The sequence below is a fragment of the Cyprinus carpio genome, chromosome A7, assembly GCF_018340385.1.
Source record: "Cyprinus carpio isolate SPL01 chromosome A7, ASM1834038v1, whole genome shotgun sequence".
In the NCBI taxonomy this organism is placed as follows: Eukaryota; Metazoa; Chordata; class Actinopteri; order Cypriniformes; family Cyprinidae; genus Cyprinus; species Cyprinus carpio.
In genome coordinates this window covers 8,583,638-8,611,156 of record NC_056578.1, presented here as the reverse complement: position 1 = coordinate 8,611,156, position 27,519 = coordinate 8,583,638, and the positions used below count along the sequence as shown (strand labels likewise).

Below are 27,519 nucleotides of genomic sequence, written 5' to 3'. Positions count from 1 at the left end.
TGTACTGAATTATGTGTTACTTTAATGACTTTCTGGTTTGTGATTCTTCTTCTGCAGCCATAAAAACAGTGATCGAAGTGCCGATGGGTAGCAGAGGCCTCAGAATCACAGCCAAGGGACCAGATGTGATTGGTGAGATTATGCATATTAACTATACTTATGATATATGGCGTCTCGTAGCTTCTGTATGGAGATAGAATTGTTGCATAATTCCAAATAAAAAGATTATGATCCACAAATAAATGTAAAGAGATTTAACAAAAAGTAAACATACTGACAAATAAATAGAATGAGATCTACCAATAAAACTAGAGATTCACAAACATGAATTAAATTCTCAAATAAATAAAATGAGATTTGCAAATGAAAAACATATTTACAAATATCTTTTTATGTCACAAACACAGCTTTGCCTGGCATTCATTTGTTAATCACGTCTGGTGCATTTGTGGAACGCTCTGCGCATTTGTGGATTTTGAAACATCAAGATGCTAACAAATCCACAACACGTGGACTCCACCCACTGTCTGCTCAAGCCAATCAGATAACAGCCACATTTCACTGACAGCACGTTCTCGCTATAACCAATCATGTTTTGCTTTACAATCAGAGCGGTCTCGTCTTGAAATAACTTCATTCATCTGCATTGGCTCAAATAGGGCCATAAAAATCGGTACAGTAAAAGATGTTTAAAATTGGATTTCATTAGACCATTAGACTGCGTATCAAGCCAAGCCACAGTATTATATTTTACGTGCCTTTGAAAATGCCAGAGAAACAGCGCTATGGGAATAACGATATACTGGATAAAGACTCGTTATGGAAGCATCATGTTATTTAAGATGGAAAGAAAAGCATCAATAACTGACTAATAAATAACTGGATTTAACCTCATAATAAACATATGAGTTTGTTTAATATGTAAAATTGCCAACAGCATTTCCCAGTTTTTCAGTCAAGCTGTTTAAATGATGCATATGCTATGTGGATCTAACAATGTATAAAGCATTATACATAATATTTTCAAATGTTAATTAAAAGTATTACAAAGTTACCATTTTTGGGGGGAAAGAAAAATATATACGTGGTTCTTTGATTAAATGTGGTGCAGGTGTGTTGAATAATAAAAAAATGCATATAAACGTAAGATGAGATATTTATTGGTTAAAACACTTTATCACACAATAAATATTTCATATCAGAATCACTAGTTTTGATTATAAAAGTTACTTAGCATCCAAAGTTAATGCTGTTTTTATTTACATTGTCCATTCTCTAATCCCCAGTACACACAGCAGTGATGCTGAGGCTGGTACCCAGATGGTCATTTGGGCCCAAATTTGATATTATACAGTATGTTATTATGCCCTATATGTGTCACTGTGATCGTGCTTTAAAAGGCTGAAATTAATAAGCCATTGTGTCATGTTTTATGCCGTGTCTCTGCTCACTGTCACACTGTGCTGCAACAGCTGTAACTGCAACTGGACTCATCAAAACAAATGTGCGAATCATTTGTTTTTCATCATGCCGCGCCTCGTCCAGTGTGAACAATATTGCTGATTATAATGATTTCTATTTGCTCTGGACGCATGGCAAGGGTGTTACTGATAATGCTCGGGATCTGTGAGTGATCATCCTCATTCACTGATCCTGATGGAAATATAAAGAAGCCTTTCACTACAACAATCTTTTGGAAACAGGATTTTTTAACTACACAAACAGCACTTCAGCTTTTTTTTTCAACGAAGTGTTCATATGCAGTTCCTTACAGGGGTGCAAAATGTGGTCTACAAATGCACAGAAAGCCATTCACAAATGCACAGCATGCGATCCACAGATGTGTACAGTGATCTACAAATGCACAGGATGCGATTCACAAATGAATGCTAGGCAAAGTTGTGTTTGTCAAAAAATATTTAGTGAATGTTTTTTTTATTTGCCAATTTCATTTTATATATTTGTGAATAAAATTAATGTTTGTGAAACTCTAATATTTATAAGTGAATCACATTCTATTTACAGGTACATTTCAACAAATTAGAACATTGAATTACAGTTTATTTCAGTAATTCAACTCAAATTGTGAAACTCATGTATTAAATTCAATGCAAGTAGTCTTTGGTTCTTTTGTGATGATTTTGGCTCACATTTAACAAAAACCCACCAATTCACAATCTCAAAAAATTTAGAATACTGCAAAACCAAAAAAAAAAAAAAAAACCTTTTTAGTAAATTGTTGGCCTTCTGGAAAGTATGTTCATTTACTGTACATGTACTCAATACTTGGTAGGGGCTCCTTTTGCTTTAATTATTGCCTAATTATTTCCTAGTCAGGAAGGGATAGGACTTAAAAGGTATTTCTTTGGAGAATCAACATTATCATATGAATTAATCCAGCTTTCTGCCACAGGACCGAGGCCTTAGAGTGCAGTTATAATATTGTGTCACAGCATTTTGAGAATCAGTGAGACGACATATTCAGCTGTCAAAGAGTTTTCCACACTCTCTAGTTTTTGTCCCAGAATGATTTTCCACAGTCTGAAAGTTAACACTATTGGGGACGATTCATTTTTCATTTGAATGACAACTCCTGGTTTTATTTAATCCTAAAATCAACTGAAATACAATAAGATATTATATTTGGCATAAAGAAAATGAAACTTCTTTTTGCATTTATTTGTTTACACAGCAATTAAAAGAAGTAGGCTTATATGCAAATGCATTTTGGGGTAAAATATAAATCAAATATGTTTTTGAAAGGCTTTGTGAGATTCATCCACGTTTGAGTATAATATTTGATTATGTAGGACTTCTTTGGAAATATCTTGCAAACTATATAGAAAATCATTTTTATTATATACTTTAGGATAACTTTAATTTATATTAACTTCATATTTAGCATTCATTAAGGAATATAGGAATGTACTATACTGGATTATATAGGACTTCATTATAAATAATCTTGCAAATTATATAGAAAATGATCTTGATTATATAGGATAACGTAAATTTATTTATTAAGTTCTATTTAGCAATTAAAAAAAATATTCATTTATTTATTTTATTTTATTTTATTTTGGGGTGAAATATCACCCAAATGGGTTTTTGAAAGGCTTTGTGAGATTTAGCCACATTTGAGTAATATTTGATTACTCTATATTGGAATTCATTATAAATAATCTTGCAAATTCTATTGAAAATTATCTTGAATAAATAGGATAACTTTAATGTATATTTACGTAATTAAGTTATAGTAAGCATAAAGTTTACAAAAATAATTCATTTATTATTTATTTATTTCAACATTAGCTTAATGCTAATATAGGCTTGTTTGCAAGTATAATACTTTTATTTATTTATTTATTTTTATTTAATTCAAATTATTTCTTTTGCAGTGCAATATCTCCCAAAATGTGTTTTTGAGAGGCTATTTGAGATTCATCCACATTTGACCAATTCTTTATTTAGGAATATACTGTATTTGATTGTAAAGGCCATGGAATCATGGAAATTTATAGGACGTTTTCTTGATTATATGGAATAACTTTCACTGCATATTTACACAAAATCAAACCTTCAATGAAAATCTGTCCTCTCACACTGTCATTTCAGTTATCTTGCATATTTTTCCCCATGCTTTTTTTTTTTTCTAACATTTATGAATTTTAATCAATCTGTGACATCTTTGCTCCTTTAAGGAAGTTGTCACAGGCCATCAGAAGCATCTACGATTGACTTGCCAAAGAGCTCTTCCAACATCTGCAATATAGTCTGAACTTTACAATACTTCCACAGTGACACAGCCAAACTGTATTTGACACGGTCGCCTGGTGTAGTAGCACAGTGTGGGAATGCATATGGATTTTATATCTATATCTAGCCTGAAAGACCAAAAAAAGAGAGATTTCCTATTACCTGAGTGGGACTGGCAAGAGAGGTTTGAGGGAACTTTGGGATAGAGCAGAAGAATGAAGTGTTCATGCAGGCTAATTTGTGGTGGCTGAGAGCCCGGTACGGTGGAGAGAGGGCCAGTAATCTAGCAGACTTCCATAATGGACACACAGAGTATGCCGAAGTCCAATCCCAGTGATCCATTTTACATCTGACAGACCCACACTCACACGTACACACTTCCGTTCTGTGGAAAACCACTATTTTCTCTGAACACACACTGATATCTAAACCCTTGAACCTGTGCATAACTCCTTTTTAGATGCAAACTAAACATCCATCGAGAACTACGGGGCATTTAGTGGATGTTTGACTTGTCAGATGTTTTAAAAATGGGGTTTGAGTGAAGTTTTCTTGAACCAATCAACTTAAAGGGGTCATATGACGTTGCTAAAAAGAATGTTATTTTATATATTTGGTGTAATGAAATGTGTTTATGCGGTTTAAGGTTCAAAAAAACACATTATTTTCCACATACTGTACATTATTATTGTTCCTCTATGCACCGCCTTTCTGAAACGCGTAAATATTTACAAAGCTCATCATTCTGAAAAGCGAGGTGTATGCTGATTGGCCAGCTACCCAGTGCATTGTGATTGGCCGAATACTCCAAGCGTGTGACGGAAAGTTATGTCCCTTACCATACTGTGAAGCCGTGTCCGGGCGTGACAAAACAAAACCAATAAAACCCATTACAAACGAGGCATTTGTTGCATCCAGTGGGGACATAATTACGGATTATGATGACTTATACTGTCTTTTTACACATTGCATTGCGTATCGCGCAGCGTAAACATAAAACCATGCCTGCATTTGTGATCGGAGAAACTACAAAAAACAAGTGCTTCTCTACACTGCTCAAAATCATCAGTGGCAAATTCTTTAAATATGAAAATGTACTTACAGACTGTGAGTCAGAAGCACCAGATTGTCCTTGCAAATTTGAAATTGTCCCACGTTTATAGAAACAACCTTTGTGCACAGAACCATTGTAGGCTACTCTCCCAGGAAACAGTTCTCCATAAAATGTGCTGCACGCATCTGAATATTTGGGTTGAACTGTTCTGACTGGAACAGTGTTGTAAATACAACTTAACCACTGATTTCTAGTTGAATCCCAAACAGGAAAAACAAACACTCCACCACAACGAAACACATGGCACATGGCGCCGTGGAGTAATGAATTGGGAAATGTTTGCCATACAGAAAATACCTTAAAAGAATAGTAAAATAAAGAAAACAAATACGTATAATCCCATATCTAACAGTCAGGTTTATAAACTTGCCTCATAGATTTGTTCATTGAAGTGTTGTAGATATAACTTTTATAATGAGCCAGTAATTGCATTGTTAATTGTTTCAAGTCGTAAAATATCAAATCACCGTTCATTGCTGAAAATATTCAGTGGGATCTTAACAATTTCAGATATAAATAAATGTCTTTCCGTTGTTTGCAAATTGATACACTGGTTTGGAAATAATTTGCGGGTCCTTCATGTAAATAGAGCAACAGAACAACATGTGTTAGCAGTAAGGGAAAATCAAACTGGTCAGAGCGGCTAGCGGCAGCTGAATATAATTATGCCTTTTTCTAAACAACTCTCAAAAAGATTCAATTCCCATGTTGTCTGCTCTTATTGAGGGCATCTTGTGATAAAAAAAAAAAAAAAGGCAGCTAACATTTATTTGCTCAAACAAACAGATTGGATGATGATTTTTCTGTGATGTGGCAAATTACAGATTAGAATGGCTGTGTCAAGAACTTAATGTAGGAGTGAGAGATCCAAAGAATAAAATAAGGATTTAAATGGTTATTTGGTAACACACATTTAATATGAACTAAGAGTTTTCCTTTAATAAACTCAAGTAAGGTAGTTGTTGTACTTGTTATGTTTAGGTACCGGGAAGATTTATGATTACTAATAAACAGCCGATAATAATATGCATGCTAATAAGCAACTAGTTAATAGTAAAAAGTGTTTCTCTAATTTAAAGTGTTACCTTTTTTATATCACATTATTCCAAATTTGGGCACAGAGGTCATGTGACATGCAGTTTGCAAACCATTTGACTTTTATAAAATGGCATATTTCAGAGGAAACAAGGTATTAAACAAGAAAAATTTTGGGTGGACATTTATTGGATCAAAGTGGGCATTACATACTAAAATGGGAGCTTATGGATGGATGATATTATGGATGGCATGGATGGCTATATGGATAGATACTATAGATATATGGAAAGATACGATAGGTAGATTGATACATACTATAGATATATGGATGGATACTATAGATGGATGGATAGATAGATGCTATAGATAGATACTGTAGATAGATGGATGGGTGGTTAGGTATACATATAAAAAAAAGACATAAATTGGGGCCATTAAGTTTGGAGAAAATTGTAAACAATATGACTTAATACTCCATATTTCCTGTCCTCTGTAAGCTCTTCAACTCTTTCATTAAAAAGTGGCAAAAAGACCCATAATCTTATCATTGAATCATTTCAGTAATGGAGTCAGTGGTGTAACTTCATTAACTGAAAAGACCTATGTGAGATTTTAGTTTTTAAAAGAGTTGTAGATGATTTCATCTGTTCAATTTCTGTCAGACACTGATCACTTCAACCTACAGGTAGCACAACCTCTACAGTATCTAAATCCATACCCATCCAAAGACATGTCAGCCAACCCCAACATGCAGAGTGATTGACGGGTAGACAGTGTTCTGTTAGAGTAAAGAGTGAACCACTCCACTGACAGTTAGCAAAGTCTCAGAGACAGGTGTGGTTTCAGCAGTATCAGGTAGCCAGGTAGTAGCAAAACTTTATGTCTGGTAATCCCACAAATAGTATCACTCATAGAACCTTAAATGTCATATTTCAGTGATTGAAGCTCATTCACCAAACAACAAGAGAGAAGAGGTGGTGTTCAGCTCTTCAGGTCCTCACACTCTGGGTAACAATACAGTGGAGTACCAGAGAGGAGCAGAAAGACAGACACTCCGCTGCTACGGCCCGCTGTCTGCAGACTTCACAATAAAGGTGAGGGTTTTTTATGGAGTGATATCTCCTGTTGTGTTGAAGTTTCCAGCTGAACCTATAAGTCATCTACTTCAAGCACCCCCTAAAATAAAAGAGAACTAGTTACACAAAAAGTGAAACCTCTGTTACTAATTCGAAAACGTCACTTTAGAACTAGTAACAAAGGAATGTTGAGTCGCTTCATTAAAAACTTATTGTATTGCTTAATTAAAAGCTCACTGTATTATGTAGAGTAGAGTGTTGTGAGAGAGAGATGGACTGAGCGAGTGTGATTACCTGCATCTGATACAGCATCATTCTTCAGCTCAATCTCATATTCACAATAAAACATTAGTATGAATGTCCACTGTGGACAGCGATATCTTTGTCATACTGTCCTTTCATCTGTTAAGGGTGATTTCTGATGACAGCGAACATCACATCATTTAACAACCACATCAAAAAATCTTATATAAAAAAAAAAAATAACTTTAATATTAAATGCTGACTCGTAAAAAAGTCACTTGTCGCCATCTAATGGTGGAACAATGTCACAAAAATCACCATCGTGAACACACACACACGGTGTCCGCCATGACACTAGCTGTGAGAAATAAAGCGGAGTGATACAAACAGTGAAAGGGAGTTCCTGTGGCGATACCAGTACAATATCTACGGTTCTCAACCAATCAGATTTGAGAGCCAGAAGGAACTGTTATATAAATATTTATATATAATGCATTTTAATTATTATTTGTACATTAACTCTGTAAAGCCTGACATTAAATAATAGTCAGAAAATATATTATACATTTTTTTATAAAATATATATATATTATTAAAAAACTATACAAATTCTATATATTTATCTATATATAAATATTTTTTTGTATCATATTTTATACATCAGGCTATTGTGTCTTACATACTATAATACAGGAAATTATGGAGCTCCTACCTTTTATGTCTTATTTAGACTGTATTTACATGCTTAGTTTTAATATCAAATCTCTGTAATTTTTATTGTTGGGGCAAAGCATACAATGCAGTGAAATGCAATGATGATTGAGAGATGAGCAAATAAATGTTCCTCAAAAGCCTGATGTATCATATTTGATACTAACATTTTAACATATTTTTATAAACAAGTTGCTGCAGTCCAGTAAGTGAAATATTGCTAACAATATAAGTTATTCTTATGTTTACTTTATCAAAATCAATAAAGATTGCACAGCAAAAAGACATGTGAACCACAACTTGAAAGGAGACATTTTTACAACTGTACTATGCCTTTTGCTTGCTAAAAAAGTATAAACTCAATCGAACATAAATCATTTAATTTATAAAACGTAGATTAAATTATTTTGATTTAATTTGTCATAGCCATTTTCACAAACCCTCTGCAGTTCCATCATAAACCTGTAGTGTTTTTAGATGTATTGTAAAAGTTGCATGCAAATTGAAGCTTCATGATGAGTTTAAAGCAGCAGAGAGAATCAGTGTTTACTCTCCATGTGAAACTGTAAACATGGCACAATGTGATTGTAATCATGTTAGACTTTCTCATCTCGTGACCTGAAGATTCTTGATCTTAGTCTTGACACCACGGCTTACAGTAATTGAACATGACTCATTACTGTAGTTAATTGGAACAGCAAACAGTATTTAACTAATCATCACAGTACTAGAAATCAAGAATAGAGGATATTCAGTGGTAGATATGTGCTGTGCTTTATTTGTAAATTATGACATGAGTTGGACTGTGGAGCCCTTGAGTAAATTCACTGCTTATTATACTGTACATATCAAAATCATTTGGTTTTTAAAAATGAATGTGCTTTTATCTGATAACGCTTCTCAATTTTTTTTTTTTTTTTTTTTTTGTGTGTGATGTGATTAGGAATATGGCTATTAAAAGTAAACAACTTTACTTTTAAGTAAGCATTATAAGTGAATTTGGGTTCTCCTCAGGTGAAGTACGCCAGCCTTAAAGACACCGTGATGCAGTTCATGTTTTACCAGCCTATTCGCTACCAGTGGAGGGAAACTGACTTTTTCCCCTGCTCTGTCACCTGTGGAGGTGGTAAGTGTTGTAGATTGATTAGATACAGTGATTTTTAATAATTCCCAGTGATTTGAATGGGAATTACAAGCACTGGTTGGCACACATACAGTATTATGCATTAAAATTTGGAATCTGATACAGATAAACCAATAATCATTTTCAGATTATGGCTGATTACTGATAATGATAAAATTATGAAATTCTTCATTATTTTGTCTAAGTAAAAATAAAAAGAAAAGGAAAATCACTGATTTTGAATGGAATAAGTGAATTTTAATCCCAAAATTATAATGCGCCATATAATAATGGATATTTATTTGTTTAAGATTACAGAGGTAAAAAAGGGTTAGGGTTTTTAAAAATTAACTTAGTGTTAGTTGAAGGCACACATATAATCTAAATGTAAAAACTTACTACTTACAATCCTGCCTACAGTACATAAGGTGCAGTTGTCATAAGCAGTAACTGTTTTTAGGTTCTGAAAGATGTTAGACATGTTTTTGGCTAATATTGATTTATGACGAACATTTGACTATTAGTTTTGATTCACGCTGGTGCTTTTCTCACCCCTGAAGATATTTGTCAGCTTCAGATGTAAAAATAAGTTCAAATAAATAACAAGCAAGCACAAATAAATTCAACATCTGCTGATATATATCAACAAATAGCAATACAGATAAATTAAAAATATCTCTCATATTGGCAAATAATTGATTTGTTACCTGGATTAATATGATTATCATGCATGCTATTTAAAATGCAGCCAACACAGGATAAAATTGTCATAAAGCATAACTGTTTTAGATTCTGAAAGTTGCTGGACACTTTTTTGGCTAATATTGATTTCTGATAAATCTATGACTAGTAGTTTTGATGCTTAATGGGGATTTGTGTTGTCCCTAGGTTATCAGCTCAATTCAGCTGACTGTATGGACATTCGTTACAACAAATCGGTTGCGGAGCACCTGTGCCACAGCTTCCCAGAGAACACCAAACCCACCCCCAAACTCAAGGAGTGCAACATGGACCCCTGCCTTGAAAGGCTGGTTCTGTCTTATCGATCTCTGCTGCATACCCTCCATGACAAAACACAATGAGCAAAGGATGAATCTCAGTAAACCAGAGTGTGTCTGTGCATGAGATGTCCTTTGTGGATAATGGCTTGAAGGGCTAATGGTGTTTGTTTTTCTGCAGTGATGGCTTCAAGGAAGTGATGCCCTATGACCAGTACCAGCCTCTACCACGGTATGAAGTTATTTACTGTACAGCACTCTTACTATAGAGATCACTGATGCTCACTGACAGAATTGAACATCATTCATAAGGACCAACTTTGAATGTTAATTTGACAACTCTGAAAGCTTAAAAATGGCTCTAAGGAAGTAGTTTTAATATTTTCAAGAATGATATATATAAACGCATTACATTGATAGATACACTATCATTAAAGGTTTGGGGTCAGTTAGACTTTATACTTTAATAAATGAATACTTTAATACTTTCATTAATCAAAGAGACATTAAATAGATCAAAAGTGACAGTAAAGCAGGTTATTTTGTTATCACTGAGATACTATTTTTAGTTTTTATTAATATTTTGAATTTATGTTTTTGTTTCAATGTTTTTATTTTTATATTTTCTGTTTTCATTTTAATATTAGGTAAAGTTTTAGTAGTTTTTTTGTTGTTCTTATTTTTTCTTAGTTTTTGTTGTTTAAAATCTTTTGTCTAATAAGATAAAGTAATTAAAAACTAAATAAATAAGAAATGCCTTGGCAACTAGCATTATTATATTGCTTGCATTATTACTCTATGTATGTTAAATTATATGTGACCCTGGACCACAAAACCTTAAGTCGCTGGGGTATATTTGTAGCAATATCCAAAAAAACATTGCATGGGTCAAAATTATCGATATTTCTTTTATGCCAAAAATCATTAGGATATTAAGTAAAGATAATGTTCCATGAAGATATTTTGTACATTTCCTACCGTAAATATATCAAAACTTAATTTTTGATTATCAATATGCATTGCTAAGAACTTTTGATTTTCTCAGTATTTAGATTTTTTTGCACCCTCAGATTCCAGATTTTCAAATAGCTGTATCTCAGCCAAATATTGTCCTGTCCTAACAAACGATACGTCAATGGAAATATTATTTATTCAGCTTTCTGGTGATGTGTAAATCTCAGGTTAAAAAAATTGACCCTTATGGCTGGTTTTGTGGTCCAGGGTCACATATTATATTATACTATATTTCAGTTAAAGTTTATTTTATTTAATGTTTATTAAGTAAGAAAAAGCAAAGTTTTACAAAGTTTGCATTAAGTAGTAATGTAGTAAGACAGTGATATTTAAAGGCCAAATTCATTATGCACCTTATTGATGATGTATACTTTGTACAGGCAAACAGATGAACCCAGAATATTAACGTAATGTGGAAAGTTTAATATTAAATGTTTAGCCATAGAAAACCATTCTAAAGAAAACACTTAAACCATTTAGCGCATTCCATTCATATTCCGGGATCATTTGCTTGCCTGCATAAAGCACACATCATCAATAAGGCGTGTACTGAATTTGATATTTTAATATCAGTGTGTTAAAGGCACTTTAGGTGTTTTCACATTAAATGTTTTAGAATGTCCCGCTGTTTTTAGTGATTGAAATATTGCGGCGGGTGCTTTATATAGATTGCTAATGGCCAAAACTTGCATTTTGCTGACATATCTTTGTTTTATTCTTTTGAGAGGTGATCTCAATATTTTTGGAATGGAATAGATAGACAATTGCCAGGCTTGTGCTGCAGTTCTATGGAAATTTTGCCTGCAAGGTCTTCGAGCCAGTCACGTAACTATGAATAAGAAGAAATAGTTCTTGAGCAGCAAATCAGCATATTAGAATGATTTCTGAAGATCATGTGACACTGAAGACTGGAGTAATGATGCTGAAAATTCAGCTTTGCATCACAGAAATAAATTACATTTTACAGTATATTCACATAGAAACCAGTTATTTTAAACTGCAATAATATTTCACAATTTTACTGTTTTTACTGTAATTGTGATCACCTTGTTGACACCTTTACATTATTACATTACAACATATTTCATAAAAAGTTACTACTGTATTTATCTACTAAATATGAAGTGTGTAATATTGGTGCAGGTGGGAGCAGAACCCGTGGACGTCGTGTTCAGTGTCGTGTGGAGGAGGTTCTCAGGAGAGAAGCGTGGTGTGTGTAGAGGAGGACGTCCAAGGGCAGATCTTGCAAGTGGAGGACTGGAAGTGCACACACTCTCCTCGACCAATCAGCAAACAGAACTGCAACACCTTTGAGTGTCCTCAGTGGATGGCCATGGAGTGGTCTCAGGTGAGTGACCATTACTGACCTCTTCTTCCATTTCTGATGACCATTGACCATCTATAGCTCTGTTCTACAACCTAGTAAGCTCAAAAATACTGAAAAGATAATGACACCATAATGAGTAGTCTGTCTTTATGACTATATTTATTTGATGTTTATATATATATATATATATATATATATATATATATATATATATATATAGGAACATAGGTATTATACTAGCTCCGCTACTTGAATCTTTTATTTTGTTGGAATGAAATTAATCCTTCAATACAGAAAAGGCATCTTTAATTAAAAAGGAACGTTAAATATAGTTTTCACAAAAATATTATGGTCCACAATTGTTTTCAACTGATAATAAACAGTAAAGCAGATTATTTTGATATCATTGTTTTTATTAATATTTTGAATTGGTTTTTATTTTAATATTTTCTGTTTTCATTTTAATTGAAGTTAAAGTTTTAGTAATTTAGTTGTGTGTGTTTGTCATTTTTAATACAAAATATTTATTGAGCACCAAATCAGTGTATTAGAATATTTCTGAATATTAGATATTATCTAATAAAAATATATAATATAATAGATATTATATAATATTAGAATTAAAATATATGATACTATGTTATTTCTGAAGGATCATGTGACATTGAAGACTACAGTAATGGCTGCTGAAAATTCAGCTTTACATCTCAGGAATAAATTACATTTAAAATATATTTAAAATGCAAACAGTTATTTTAAATTGTAATAATATTTCATAATACTGTTTTTCCTGTATTTTTGATCAAATAAATGCAGCCATGGTGAGCAAAAGAGACTGCTTTCAAAATCATTAAATAAATAAATTTTAACTGACCCCAAACTTTTATCTTCACATTTTTTCACTTTATTCTTGGCATACATGGGCAAATTTCAATTAAACTGTAATTTGTATAGTGCTTTCACAGCACACATTAAATGTAATATGATCACATAACTGCTCCATGTATTTGTTTGTGTTTTTGTGTCTGTTTGTATCCAGTGCACGGTCACCTGCGGCCCAGGTTTGCGGTACAGAGTCGTGTTGTGTGTGGATCACAGTGGACAACATACTGGCGGCTGCAATCCCCACCTCAAACCCCATATCAAAGAGGACTGCCTGGTCCCCGTCGCCTGCCACAAACCACGAGGTACAAACAACAATAAAGTGATCTTTTAAAAAGATCCACATTCGAGTGAGCTACTTTACTGCATACTGCCTACATACTCAGCTGCCTTGAAAGTCAGCATCTTCACTGACATAGAACCTGATACAGTACGTGGATTTGAAACATTCTACATAGGCAGGAACTGCACATGTGAAATGATTTAATTCCATCTCATTTTGATGTTAGCATATTGCTATGGTAACTACATGATCCTCTAATACTGTGGTTTTCAACTGTCCATTCAAAGACAACATTTCTAATACTTCTGCTGTAATGACAAAACTGCTCATTTCCAAACTTTTTTTTTATTATTATTTAAAGAAACTAGGAGTGGCCATTTAAATTAGTTTATTTAAATATTTATCTAAATATTATCAATTATTTATGATGATATTTTATTAAAATGATTAAATAAGACAATTATAAATAATTCAAATAATTAAATGCCATAATTCCAAAAGTGAATGTTCTTCATGGTTTAAACTTTATTGTCCATAAATGTACACTTTTTTAGTCATTTGTGATTACAGTGTTTTTTTAATAATATTATTATTATTATTTTCCCTCACAAATAGCCATTTTTATCTGATAACAGCTTGACAGAGTTAGAAAATGTATATTTCATTTAAATAAATAAACAAATATTTTTTATTTATTTATTTCATTTATTTTATTTTAGTAATTTTAATGACTTTCATGACCAGGTCTAGAATTCACACATTTAAGAATCACTTATATTTCCAGGTTTTTCAAAGACTCTAAAAACCCTTGGTTCTTAAATAAAAATGTCAGTTGTTGAGGGAACAAATTAAAAGATGAAATATGATATGAAATATTTCTCTAACCTTTTTCATAGACCTTGTCGCAATGCATTCTGGGAGAGTCTTGGTGAACTGTACATTCAGTGCGGCCTTCTTTCTCTCATAAGTTCCTTTGTTTTTTTGTCGAATCAAACGATGTAATACTGTGATTCATCGTAGCTGGTTAGTTTCATTCAAGGCTTTGAACTCTTTATGGAAGACTTTTCTGAAATGCCTTCATAGAAAATAAATGGGAAATAAATCTGGAGCCAAGGCCGCTGATAAAGTGAGCAGTCACTGTTTAGCTCCATTCATCTACTAATAAAAACTAACATTAAAACAATGATATGATTAAAATGCTGTTAGAACTTATTTGTTTCAGGGAAGCATTTAAAGTCTCTGTTCCAAAACCTAGTAATAAAATTATGCTGCCCTTTAAAGAACCCCGTTTGGCAGCATTGAATGTATCCATCACTGAGAATACAATGAGAATGTGCAGTGAAAAATTCCATCCGTGATAGTGAACTGCAGGAAAGAAACCTTTATCATTTATGTCATTTGTATTTGAATGAGGTACAGGATTGCTGACTGCGTAGAGTCTTCCATCTCAGTTTAGGATGTTACCTATTTAGGCAACAGGGGAGCTCACTAGACTTTGGAACACAGCCAGGGTGGTCTCGATAAGGGAACAGTCAGTGCCTACAGCTGTCAGACCGGAGAGAGGAGTGTTGCCTCAGACAGACACTCATGAAATAATGTGTGATTTGAATACGAAATGCTCCATAAGTACAGACAGACACCGTGAGCTCATCGAGAGTCAGTCACAGTGCATTTTAGAGCGGTTTCTGCTGTGGAGTTAATTAATACCTGAGACTTCTCCTTGTCTGTTACTTTATTTTCCTGTCAGATCCCTGTTCCTTCTGACAGTTTTCCTTTCAGTGTCTGTCCCGGATGAGAAAAAACGAGGATGAAATCTCTTCTGAGATCTGATTATCTCTGTTGTTTTTTCTAGCCACCAGTGAAATAAAGTAAAATTAATGAATCAATAACTACAATTTACTTCTTCATATCAGAAATTAATTAAACAAAAGGATGGAAATAAATTAAAAAGTAATAAAAATGTCATTAAAAAGAGTACAGAGCTATTAGAATGTTAATGCAATTGTTGATTTTGAATAATGACTTCTAAAAAAGTGAAATTAATTTTACTATTACTATTGAATGGATATATGGCTAAGAATGTGATGTGTAATATTTATGTGAGAAAATGTAAAAACAGATTGATTCAACAAGCGGTTCAATTTGAACTGAGTTCAGTTTGTCCATAAATATAATTCATTTTATTTAAAAGTATTTTAACATCATTTTCTTTTCTTTTCATTCTTGCGCACTTGGATATATATGCATTTTGTGTTCTTACGTGAATAATTGCATAATTTATTTATTTAATTTTATTTTATTCTTAACGTTATTGTTATAGCTCTGTACTCCTGACAACATTCTATTCTATTCTATTCTATTCTATTCTATTCTATTCTATTCTATTCAATCCAGAGCTATTTTTGGAGAAACATCTGAGCTGAAGCATGACTGAGAACGCTTTGAAAGAGCAACCTCGGTTCAATAACATTTTTCATCTGGGTCTCTATGTGTGACCATGTCTTTTCTCACTTAAATATGTTACGTCTTTTTGGCAAGACACACTTGTCATGAAGTCTTATGTAATTAGTTCAAGCGATTTGTCTGAGTACATGAATAAATTGCACTTTTTTTTCATGCCAAGTCATGCCAAACATAGTACCGTCTGCTCATGAATCAAACGTCCTTATTCGAGACAGAGGACATGTGAGGCACATAACAGGAGGTGTTTGTCATCTAGACGTCTAACACTTTCCTCCTCACACGTGTTTTACATTTACAAGCTTTGCTTAAATCCTCCAAATTTTCATTGAAGGAATACTTCACCCAAAAGTGAAAACTCTGTCACCATTGAATCACCATAATGCCATTCCAAACCCAAAGAGCAACTTGAAGATCCCTTATAATTCTCCTTTTGTGTTCCACTGAACAAATGCACAGGTTTGAAATGAAATGAGAGTGAGTTTTTGAGTGAAGTGCACTACCTTTTGAAAGTTCGGGTTGAGTAAGATTCTTTTTATTACTTTTATTCAGCAACAATGCATTAAATTGATCTAGATACAGTAAAGACATGGCTTTTGCAAAAATATTAAGCGGCTCATATGTTTTCAACACTAATAATGATAATAATAATAAATAGCATATCAGATATCAGTGATCAAGGATCATGCAACCCTTTAGACTGAGTAAATTCACAGGAATAAATTACATTTTAAAATATATTCAAATAGAAAACGGTTATTTGAAATTGTAATCATATTTCAGAATATGACTGTTTTTACAGTATTTTTGATTGCATACATGTAGCGAATATGCTGAGAATAAGAGACTTTTCAAAAACATGAAAAAAATCTCTCCAACCCCAAACTTTTGAACAGTAGTGTATTCCTTTAAATGTAATATCAGCTACGCAAAGATGCCAGAATTCAAGAAACCGTAATCAGAAACATCTGTGCGCTTTTTTTCACCAGTGATTCTCTTCAAATCAATCAATTCCACACTTAACTTGAGACTGACATGCTTGTAAAAACTCAGTGGGTTGAAATGACAGAGGCTCCATCGCCTGCTATTTCATCCCGACCTTCCCTCACGCCAAATCTGAGGACGTCTGCCATCAGAGAAAGCCAGAAACCCCGGCTGAAGAGCCAAACCCTGAGCCCTGGGCATGTTCTACTGTGAGACTTTACTGCTGTCCCACAGTCACCGACAGCTGTGATAATCCTGTTCCAGATCAATAAATGGTTGCTTGCATAAATATTTGCTTGTCACATGGAGATTTATGTTGAGCTTTATTAGCTGTCTTTGGGTTGGGGGTTGGAGGGGTAGCAGCCGGACTCAAACTGGCTTTGTAACCTTCAGTAAGACGTATGACCCAGTGATGGTATTACAGATGTTCATAACAGGAAGGGTTTCTGGTGAAATGTGAGTGTCCCTCGGCACCGATTTCGCATCTTTTTGTCATCTTTTATCTTAAAACTCTCCTCCAAAACAGTTTACAGAACACTTAATACCAGGGCAGTCCTCCTCGGAGTAATCTGAGGTTGCACGTCTTGCTCAAGAGTACAATAGGCGATGGTTTGTGGATCAACACTTACAGGGCTTGAACCTACAACCTTTTGGTTATCAGCCCAGATCTTTGATTTGAGTTTTACAGACCACCCTGAACTAATCACCTCTGATAAGTATCCAAGTATCCAAATTTACAATTATGAACCTCAAGTATGTTTTATCATTTTAGATTTTTTTTTATATCTGAGCTTAAATTCTGTACTGTGGTTAGCTAGTCTTTCAATACCTCTAAAAAGAGATTACAATTTTAAAAAATTCTGTTGTGTATTAGATGCTGGCGTACTAGTGTTCCCATCAGACATTTTAACTAGTTCAACCAGAAAGTTTTGCAGCATGGTTAAACCCACATTAACCAGCATAGATCATATTGTATAATATGGCCTTTTTTAGTAGAGTTGATATCTTTTGCAGTTGTAGTTAGACCAGACTTGGTAATATCTGTCAATATAGATGAAGACTAGTTTAATTGCTTTACTTCATGCATGCTTACTTTTTTGATTTAACAGTAATGTCATCTAATATTGTGTTTGTTTGTTTGTTGCTTTTTCAGAGAACCAACCTGTTGAAGCCAAGCTGCCATGGTTGAAACAGGCCCAAGAGCTGGAAGAAATCAAAGTAGCCTTGGAAGACCCAACGTGAGTTTTTTTTTCTTTTTTTACGTTATGTTATATTGTATATTATATAGTCACATTAACACTAAATTGTTGCTTTCTCTAGGACTGGGATATATTCATGGGTGAATATTTACAAAATAATTATGCTGGTTTGAAAACACAAAATTAAGCAAAATATTGAATATTGTGATCATTTTAATTTACTTTTTCATTTGGCCATCAATATCCCTAAAAAGCATGGCATTAGATTAATTTTGTAATTGTGAGAGCATTTTAGACAAGACCAGTATGTTTTTGTTTATGTGTTTGAAAGCAGTTTCTTATGCTCACCAAGGCTGCATTTATTTGATCAATATAAAAATATAGTAAAATTGTAATATTGTAAATATTACAGTTTAAAATAACTGTTTTCTATTTTAATGTGTTAAAACGTAATTTATTTCTGTGATGCAAAGCTGAATACCTCTCCTTCTCTGATTTATTGTAAACTAAACCTGTCCAATATCTTTGTGTGAGTTTATCCAGCAGACAGTGATTCAGTACTGGCTTCATCCTTAGCATTCAGTTTGTTACTGTATAAACAGGCTCACCTGGAACTGGAGGAAACAATTGGAATGTTTCATTCCAATTTTATTTCACTCAGAAAGATCAACAAAAGTTTTTGTTCTTTTGGTTAATATGATTTTGCTTTCAGCTATGAAAACTAAATATAGTATACTAGTATACTTTTAGTTCCATTTAAAACATTTTAAGACAAATCCATTCTGCATAATTTGGCAGACTTTTCCAGAGATTCAGTGCAGAAAATACGGAAAAAGTCTGCAGATTCCGTCTGGGCTTCGCTACAAGTGTCTGAATAAACATATAAATCAGTTGTTTCCCTTTTATAACCAATAATCCACTGAAGAAAGAATCCTCAGGTATTCCAAGACAGTCTCGCCGCATTCTGTGCATTGCAACTCAATACAGTCATGTATTTTTTTTTCATTCAGAAATTTTCTAGACCTGTAGAGATGAATCCTTTCACTTGTTACTCAGGATTTCTGGTGACTTCACATTGGGATTGTTCCCTTTACACAGCGGCAGTAAAAATCCATTTCCCACTCAGTTCAAGAATCAGGCTTCATTAGCTGGTTCTTCATCCGAATAAAACGGCCACTGAAACCAGTGTTGAGCGTGCATGCGTTCTTACCTCTGTGTGTCCAGTTTCCTTTCATTGCTTAACAAGGCCCCACGGACCACTCTTGCCCCCTGTTGTGGTATTATTAGAGTTATCCCCCCTCCCCGTCTCTGAAATGATACCCCTGTTAATAGTTGGCAGGGGAGCTTGATGGACCCCAACAATTCCCACTGAAAGCTGCAAAATGCGGGCTGCTAACATCCAGACAGCTACTGTTCCCTGCGGTCTACCAAAGACATCTATCACAAAGACTCATAAAATGGGAAAAATGAGGGGTGAAAGTGTTTAAGGGTTTACAGAACAGCCATTGAAGAATGCTTCAGTTCATATACATGCATTTGTCGGGATAGGGGGGTTAAGATCTACCATTTGTCTGCAAACCCTTCTTGCATTACACTCTTGAGCAGAGTATATCAGTTAGTGATAGCAGCATTTCTTTTGCGTTCTGCTCTGTTGCTCAAGTAACTAAATTTAGGGTGATCTAAGGTAGCATGCATCAGGGCTCGGTACTCAGCCCTATCTCAGAGAGCCCAGTCCACTTTGCTGTGGAATTCACGGTTGGACGCTTGCCTCTGTGATTTGGGTGGGCGGATTATGTGGGTTGGATGTGGTTGTGGAGTCTCACGCCACATCTTATCCCTGCTTTGATACACTGAGGAAGGAACCTCCTCTCAAACCTGTCGTGTTCCTGAACTATAATCCTGAGATTAGAACCTGCTCACTGATATACACACTCTCATAGACACACCCACATATGATTACAGGCCCAAAACATACCTTAAGCACATGAATGACAATACTTATAATTACGAAGGGTGCTAAAGTGAGCATAAGCGTAAATGCTCTTTTTCTATTGCCATTTTTCTACACTGTACACAATGCTTCTGTACTTTTTTTTTATTTTGATTTTGTGAGAATACTGTAAGTTAAATTGAATCATTTTGAATTTAATAAAACATAAAATAAATAACATTTCATTTCATTTCATTTTTTTTTTATTGTGCATGTATATATATAATATATATAATTTGTTAAATTGGAGTTATCTGGAGTAAATATTGAAAAATTCAAATTAAAAGATTGAGCGAATTCAACATAATGTGATTAAGTTAACACTCACACTCGTGCACATCCAGTCACTAACTCTTATCGTCTCCTAAAAACGCAAGCCTGTTTTCTCAATCACATGAGGTATTCTGACATCATAATATTCCCTGAATGACACCCCTACATTAGTCCAAACATGACATGTTTGGGGCTTATGTGGAATTACAGATCTCATAAACTTTAATCCCTTTAGCCTGGAAAGTGTTTAGACAGTGGGCGGCGTGAGGTGTGCATTGACACCCACTCCGGGCGAGCGCATTTCCACAATACTTAAATACTTTTACAGATCACTAGTGTTTCATGTGTGTTTTAGTTGCATTTAATGACATGACAGGAAGAAATGTACACAAGTTCTGAAAAGCATGAGTCGGCAAAGCATGTTCATCTCTCTTCTCAGGTTTATTACATTGGTGGTAAAGAACATGTTGTGCTTTTATTCCTGAATCCAATTATGCACAGATCATGCAAGCTATAAATTTCAGCAATATTTTCCAAAAGGGTCATTTTCCTCTCGGCTGAAATATGGAAAAATCATTCTGTGGTTCATTAGGAGACTTTGCCACAATTTTTTTTTATGATCACGTTTATTCTAAATGCGGTTGACTCCTAAATATCAAAGTCTTTTGGTCCATGTTAATGCTATATTTATCAATATAACCTGGTATTATTGTTAAATCTATTTAGTTTTCATTGTTATTATAGTACTTGGGTTATTAGAAAGGATTAGAGCCAGTGTTTCAAGTTTAACAGTCTTCACTTTTCACTTTTTCCACACAGCAATATGGGTAGATAGAAATGGTGAGACAAATGAAACATATACTTGTATAACTTTATCTAAAATTCTGTATCTAAAATTACTATATATATATAGTGTGTGTGTATGTACTGTATAATACTGTTTTATATCATTACTTAATATAATGAATTTAAAATTATATATATATATATATAAAAAAATACAAATACACACACACACACACACATTATATATATATATATATATATATATATATATATATATATATATATATATATATATATATATATATATATATATATATATATATATATATATATAAATTGTTTAACATAATATAACATATATAAAGGATTTTACCAATCATGTCTTTGTGTGCAGTTAGTGAGGACAGTGCAATAGCAAAGCAGCATTTTTTTTCTTTCTGTTTTTCACATTTGTTCTTGCAAACTGGTTGTGAAAGTGGCATATTTCTAAAACATGCTCAGATTCATCACTTACTTCTGTGTGTGTGCAGGTTCATCCCAGGTCCCTGGTCGGCCTGCAGTGTGTCATGTGGTCTGGGCGTTCAAAGCCGTCAAGTGAAATGCAGAGTGCTGCTGTCTTTCACTCAAGCCGAAGTCGAATTACCTGATGAAGAGTGTGATGAGGACAAGCCTCCCCTACAAAGGACCTGTGATTCAGGCCCCTGTTTAGCATCTCCAGACTCGTCCTGGAGTCTCATGAGGGCCCAGGAGATCCCTGATCAGCACGGCTATGTTTGGGAATACAAGGGCTTCACTCCCTGCTCTGCTTCATGTGCTGTTGGTGAGCCTCCATGAAACCCATTAGAGAAAACAACCGCTCTAATGTGTTTACTGCCCAAATAGCTTTTATCAACAATTTTCTACAGCAAAAGAACTGATTTAGATTTTTACATGTACAGCTTTCCAGATGAAATTAAATTGGGATGAAATCTAAAATTGCTAAGAGAGCTGATAGTGATCAGCCTGGGCTACAAAATACATATTGAAATATTTCTCTGCCAAAGGCCTTGTAACTCACAGTGTTGTTTTTCAGGCAAACAGATGGCTGTTTTCAGGTGTGTGAGCACCTTGAAAAAGGAAATTGTTGATGACACACTCTGCAACGGCTCCAAAGCGCAACTCACCTTGCTTCGCATCTGTAACCCTCAGCCGTGTCCTCCGAGGTACTGTCCAAAAGACACTGCAAGAAATCACTTTAGAAAAATGTATGTGTTGCTTAAACAAATTGCTCTATTTCAGGATAACTATAATAGCTAACTGTTTTATAAGCTAATTTCTCCCTTTGAGAAAGTTTTGTGGTGTGTGCCGTAGTACTTTTTTTGCCAGGATCTTTTATTTGTGCATAAATTCAGTTATCAATTTTTAAAATGTATGTATGTTTGTGTGTGCGTATGTATGTATGTGTGAGTGTGTGTGTGTGTGTGTGTATATATATAAAGAAAACTTTTGTAACATTATAAATGTCTTTACTGTCACTTTTGATTAGTTTAATTAATCCTAAAAAGTATTCCTTTCTTTAAAAAAAATACATTAAAAAAATAAAATAAAAAAATGTTTCTGACCCCAAAAGTCTGGATGGTAAAAAGAGTGAATTAAATAATGAGAGAGAAAAAATGCTTTATAAATAATCATCATAATGATGAAAAGAAAAATAATATTCCTTCTTCATCTTTGTTGAGTCACTATTTCTATGTGTTGCTTAAATGAATAGTTTGCCAAAAAATTAACATTCTGTCATTATTTATTTATCATTTCAAACCTGTATGCTGTTATTTTTTCCTTGGAAGACAAAATAAGAAATTTTCAAGCTCTAAAAAGCACACAGAACGTTTTGTTTTTAATGTCATACAATCACTTTACGTGAAGAACAGCCCGAAATAAAGACTTTTTCACTGATAATCAAATAAATTCTGTAATTAATTGGTAAGGTGCTGTAACCAAAAATTATTGTGTGATATTGTAATCTCTAGATGTTGCTCAATTAAATCTAGGGCAGTTTTTCACTTGCTCATTGTCCATCATTTGCAAGACTGACAAGTGTAGATCTGTTCATTTAAAAAAATGTAATAGCACAACCCTATTTAACCAGAAATATGAACACTGATAATACTAATAGTGATGCTTGCTTTAGCAAAAGCCGCTGATTAGTTCTTCCAACACCGAATGTGTTTGTCATGGAAAGATATTGCGTGCAAAAGAAAGTAAGGAAAAAAAACTACATAATGATTCATCCAGCTCCTTAACAAGGAGCTCAAATTGAACCTCTGGCCTAGATTATGTTCAAAGACCAAACTCAGATTTAATCTTAGCAGGCTGTCAGGTCGCTCTGAAAATAAGGACACGTGATGAAAATAATGTGATTTCCTGTTAACTGACCATTTGCCAACAAAAGCAGGACAGCTGGCTTTTTAGTGCAGTGCATTATGGAATAAATGATTTTACTGGAGCTGATATCTTTCATGTGGCTTTTTATGTACTACGGCTCAGAATATTACAATGGTTCATATTCTTATGGGCAAAAGCTTGATTGTTATCTCAGATTATATGGGCAGGATTGTTTGAATTCGAAATGCCTGGTGTTTAAGCCAAATGATCGCCTTCACATGGATCTTTCCAATCATGATTGTCATGGAATGCCAGGGATCATAAAGTTCAAAGACCATGGCAATTTCACTTGCATTACTATACACTATACATGCTAAATCATAAACATATATATTACTGTGGTAAGGAATATTGATGGCATTTTGTATTATAAATGATCTACTTTATTATTTTATCTTTTTGGTCTTATTGTGCATGGCTTCTCAGTGTTTGTTTTTCAAAATAAAATATTTGTGTTTATAACCTATTATTTACGGAGCTAAAAAAATAGTAGGCTAAATCGTGTGCATGATTTACTATTTTGTTCCCTCGATTTATAAATTGTGCGCACAATTTAGTAAATCTAGGGAACAAAATAGTAAATCAAGGGAATAAAATAGTAATCGTATGCACGTTTTAGTACATAGAGGGAACGAATTAGTAAATCGTGTGCACAATTTATTATTTTTTCTTGCATGTGAAGTGCGGGGCCCGTAATGATTTTTATATTATGATTTATAAAATAAATCAAGTATTAACCTGCCCTGCATCTGAAACAACATTACTTTTCAGCTGATTTTGAGGGTGTTATAAGTAAATAGAGCTGGACCTCCTCAATCCACTCCAAACTTACGTTCCGTTCTGACTTCAATGTGGTGTAAAACATCAACTTTTCATGATCCAATTAATTCCCAATAAAAAGAAAATAATCTTTCCTTTATATTCACTGAATATCATGTGTGTCACATGAATTTAAAATGGGTTGTTTATGCATGGAGTGTGTAAGAGCTGTGTGTTTGTGTGTTTTCTTCAGATGGGAGGTGAGCGTGTGGAACCCGTGCTCTGTGTCGTGTGGCGTGGGGCTGCAGACGCGCAGTGTGTCCTGCGTGAGGTCTGTGGCAGGAAACCGCACTGAATCTGTGTCCAGCAAAGAGTGTGTGGAGAGAAGACCTCTAGAACTGCAGGCCTGCAACCAGGTGGCGTGTCCACCGGCCTGGGAGGCTGAGGAGTGGCAGCAGGTTAGTGAGCCCCATGATTTCAGAGAGAAATTACAAAAGTCAAAATATAAATGAAAAAGAATAGAATAGATCTTTATTGTCATTGTTAAAGGAAGTTAGCAGCTTTTCAATCGCAGAATTACAGTAAACATTGCACACATTGTAAATAAATAATAAGGACCATTGTGAAAGGAGAAACACAATGTAAATGAAAATAGGTAAATATATACAAACAAATAAACAGACAAGACATATATACAACATGACAAAGGCATACATATAGAATGAAGATAAGATATAAGCACAGATAAACAAGTGATTATACAGTGTGGTAGTACAGAGTAAAGTTATTGTGCAGTGTAGAATATAGTGGGGGCGGTGGGGGGCAGTTATTGCACATTCTTTTCTTTGAGGTTTAGGGGTTTATTGCACATTCTGACTCAGGTATGGGGGGCGGGGGGGTGTCGGATTATGCATTTAAGCATTTAACTGCCTAGGGGAAGAAAATATTTTTCAGTCTGTTTGCTTTGGATTTTGGATTTGAAATCGCAACTCCTTGTAAAAACTGTACAGTATGTTGGTGCATAAGAATAAATGGAAGCAAATAGTCTAATAAAAATAGATAAATCCCTCACAATGCTATAGCTTGTAATATTGTAATGCAGTTTTTCAATGTGATGTTCATCAGGTTTAAAAAACAAATGACTGAAAATTAGTGCTGCATGATATTCCAAAAACTGACCTTGCGCTGTTTTGTTTTCCTGCTATATATAGGGATATGAAAAAATACAGGAATTTTCCCCAGATGACTTGAATAGCTGTATTTGGACAGACTGAATTATTCTAGAATTAGCGAGGTAATTTTGTTGGGGAGAAGGGATCAAATAATAATAATATTAATAATAAAAAGAATAATATTTAAAAGCTTAAGTTTTTATTTATTTATTTGCATTTTAAAATAATTTTAGGGCTAAATGATTTGGAAAAAAACTTGAAAAAAGTGAAAAAAAAAAATATATGTATGTATATTGGGAAAATACTGTAAAATAAATTCTATAAAATAAATAAAAAATAAATAAAAAAAATCTCACTTTGTAACCAGTATATATTAAGCATATATTAATTTAATTAAATCACAGCATGTGCAATTTGACAATCGTACTAAGCCATATTGCAATACTGATTTTATTTCAGTATATGGAGCCCTACTTAAAATATGATTTGCAAGCAATAGCATTGTGTGGTATTCGTCTATTTTTGTTAACTAAAAATGACAAAGAAATCTTTTTAATATCTGAATGGCTTCTCCTAGACACAATGAGATTAAATGTAGACTTTTGCATAGATGTGCTTATTTCATAAAAACAGCAGGTGCCAGAATTTCACATAAACACTTAGAAGGACATGTTATTCTCTTTGAGCATGTGTTTTTGAGAATATTTTGTTATGGAACATGATGTGAAATAATTTTTATAGCTGATCTTGAATCTTCACGTGGCTTTTAATGAGTTGGGTAAACAACATCTGCATATTGAGTGTTGTGTGGTTGTATTTGCTCTCATGCTGTGCTCTCTCTGGCTGTGGCATATGTGGAAAGGATTGATGTTGGTTTGTTTGGTCTTTGGGTCAGTGCTCTCATTCATGTGGCAGAGGTACTCAGTGGCGTAAGGTTTACTGTAAACAGAGACTGGCTACTGGAAGTTACCGCAGGTTGAGTGACGAGGAGTGCGCTGGAACCAAACCCGACGTCCACAGGATTTGCAACAACCCTGACTGTCTGCTGCCTCGTCTGGAAGGAGGAGAGTGGTCAAAGGTGTGTGCATGTGTGTGTTTCTAACCAAGCTAAACTTATATATATATCCTATAAAAAATTCCCAAAACCTATTTGGGGACATACTCAAAGAGACAAATACTTCATAAATAATATTCTTGCACAGTGAGTTAAGGCTGGAATACACTGCACAAATTTGGAGTTCTTCCTTCCTTTCTTTTTTTTTTCAGATCAAATAAATTCTTCTTTGGTGAGCATAAGAGACTTATTTCAAAAACAAAAATTTAGTTAGAAAGGTAAATTTATTTCTAAAGTGAATGTTGTTCCAATCCCAGATTATTATTATTTTATTTCTTGCAAGAAACACAAAAGTTGGTGTTCAAAAATGGCAATTTCGGAGATGTTAAGGTTTGTTTAGTCACTTTCAGAAGGATTTTCTCCAGCTGATGAATGATAAAAACATTGACAGCCAATCAGAATTCATCCTGCTTTAAAGAGGATGAGCATTTAAAGCAGACAACAAAACTCCAGCACCTGCTTACTGCTTATAATAAACAGAATGTTGTTGGTGTGGACACTTACATAGTTATCTTTATAGTTATTGATCTTGGTGTGAATGGACCATTAAACTTTTCATTTTGTGTGAACTATTCCTTTAATAAGGTTTATTGAATAAATGTATTTGTCCATATGTGTTTGTAGTGTTCTGTGACATGTGGAAAAGGCGTTCAGCGGAGGGAACCTGTGTGTAGGAGACAGACGGCCTCCGGTCAGCTGGTCACTCTGGACAGGTCGGCCTGCAGTGACCTCCCCCTCCCTCCTCTGATCAGGAGCTGCCGTATGAGCCCATGCAGTAGTACGATACTCTACA

The 27,519-nt window shown here is 34.1% G+C and overlaps 1 protein-coding gene across 4 annotated transcripts in view; it reads left to right on the top strand.

Moving 5' to 3' along the window:
• The window catches only part of adamtsl3 (ADAMTS-like 3), a 156,704-nt gene that overhangs the window by 101,312 nt on the left and 27,873 nt on the right, over positions 1-27,519 (top strand). For all 4 annotated transcript variants that reach the window (XM_042759487.1, XM_042759486.1, XM_042759488.1 and 1 more), the window contains 13 exons: positions 58-132; positions 6,845-7,002; positions 8,953-9,064; positions 9,950-10,088; positions 10,241-10,291; positions 12,217-12,421; positions 13,440-13,587; positions 18,163-18,247; positions 21,788-22,077; positions 22,330-22,459; positions 24,694-24,898; positions 26,508-26,690; positions 27,351-27,504. In XM_042759487.1, the coding sequence (XP_042615421.1) occupies positions 58-132; positions 6,845-7,002; positions 8,953-9,064; positions 9,950-10,088; positions 10,241-10,291; positions 12,217-12,421; positions 13,440-13,587; positions 18,163-18,247; positions 21,788-22,077; positions 22,330-22,459; positions 24,694-24,898; positions 26,508-26,690; positions 27,351-27,504 (1,935 nt within the window). The remainder of the gene's footprint in view (positions 1-57; positions 133-6,844; positions 7,003-8,952; positions 9,065-9,949; positions 10,089-10,240; positions 10,292-12,216; positions 12,422-13,439; positions 13,588-18,162; positions 18,248-21,787; positions 22,078-22,329; positions 22,460-24,693; positions 24,899-26,507; positions 26,691-27,350; positions 27,505-27,519) is intronic.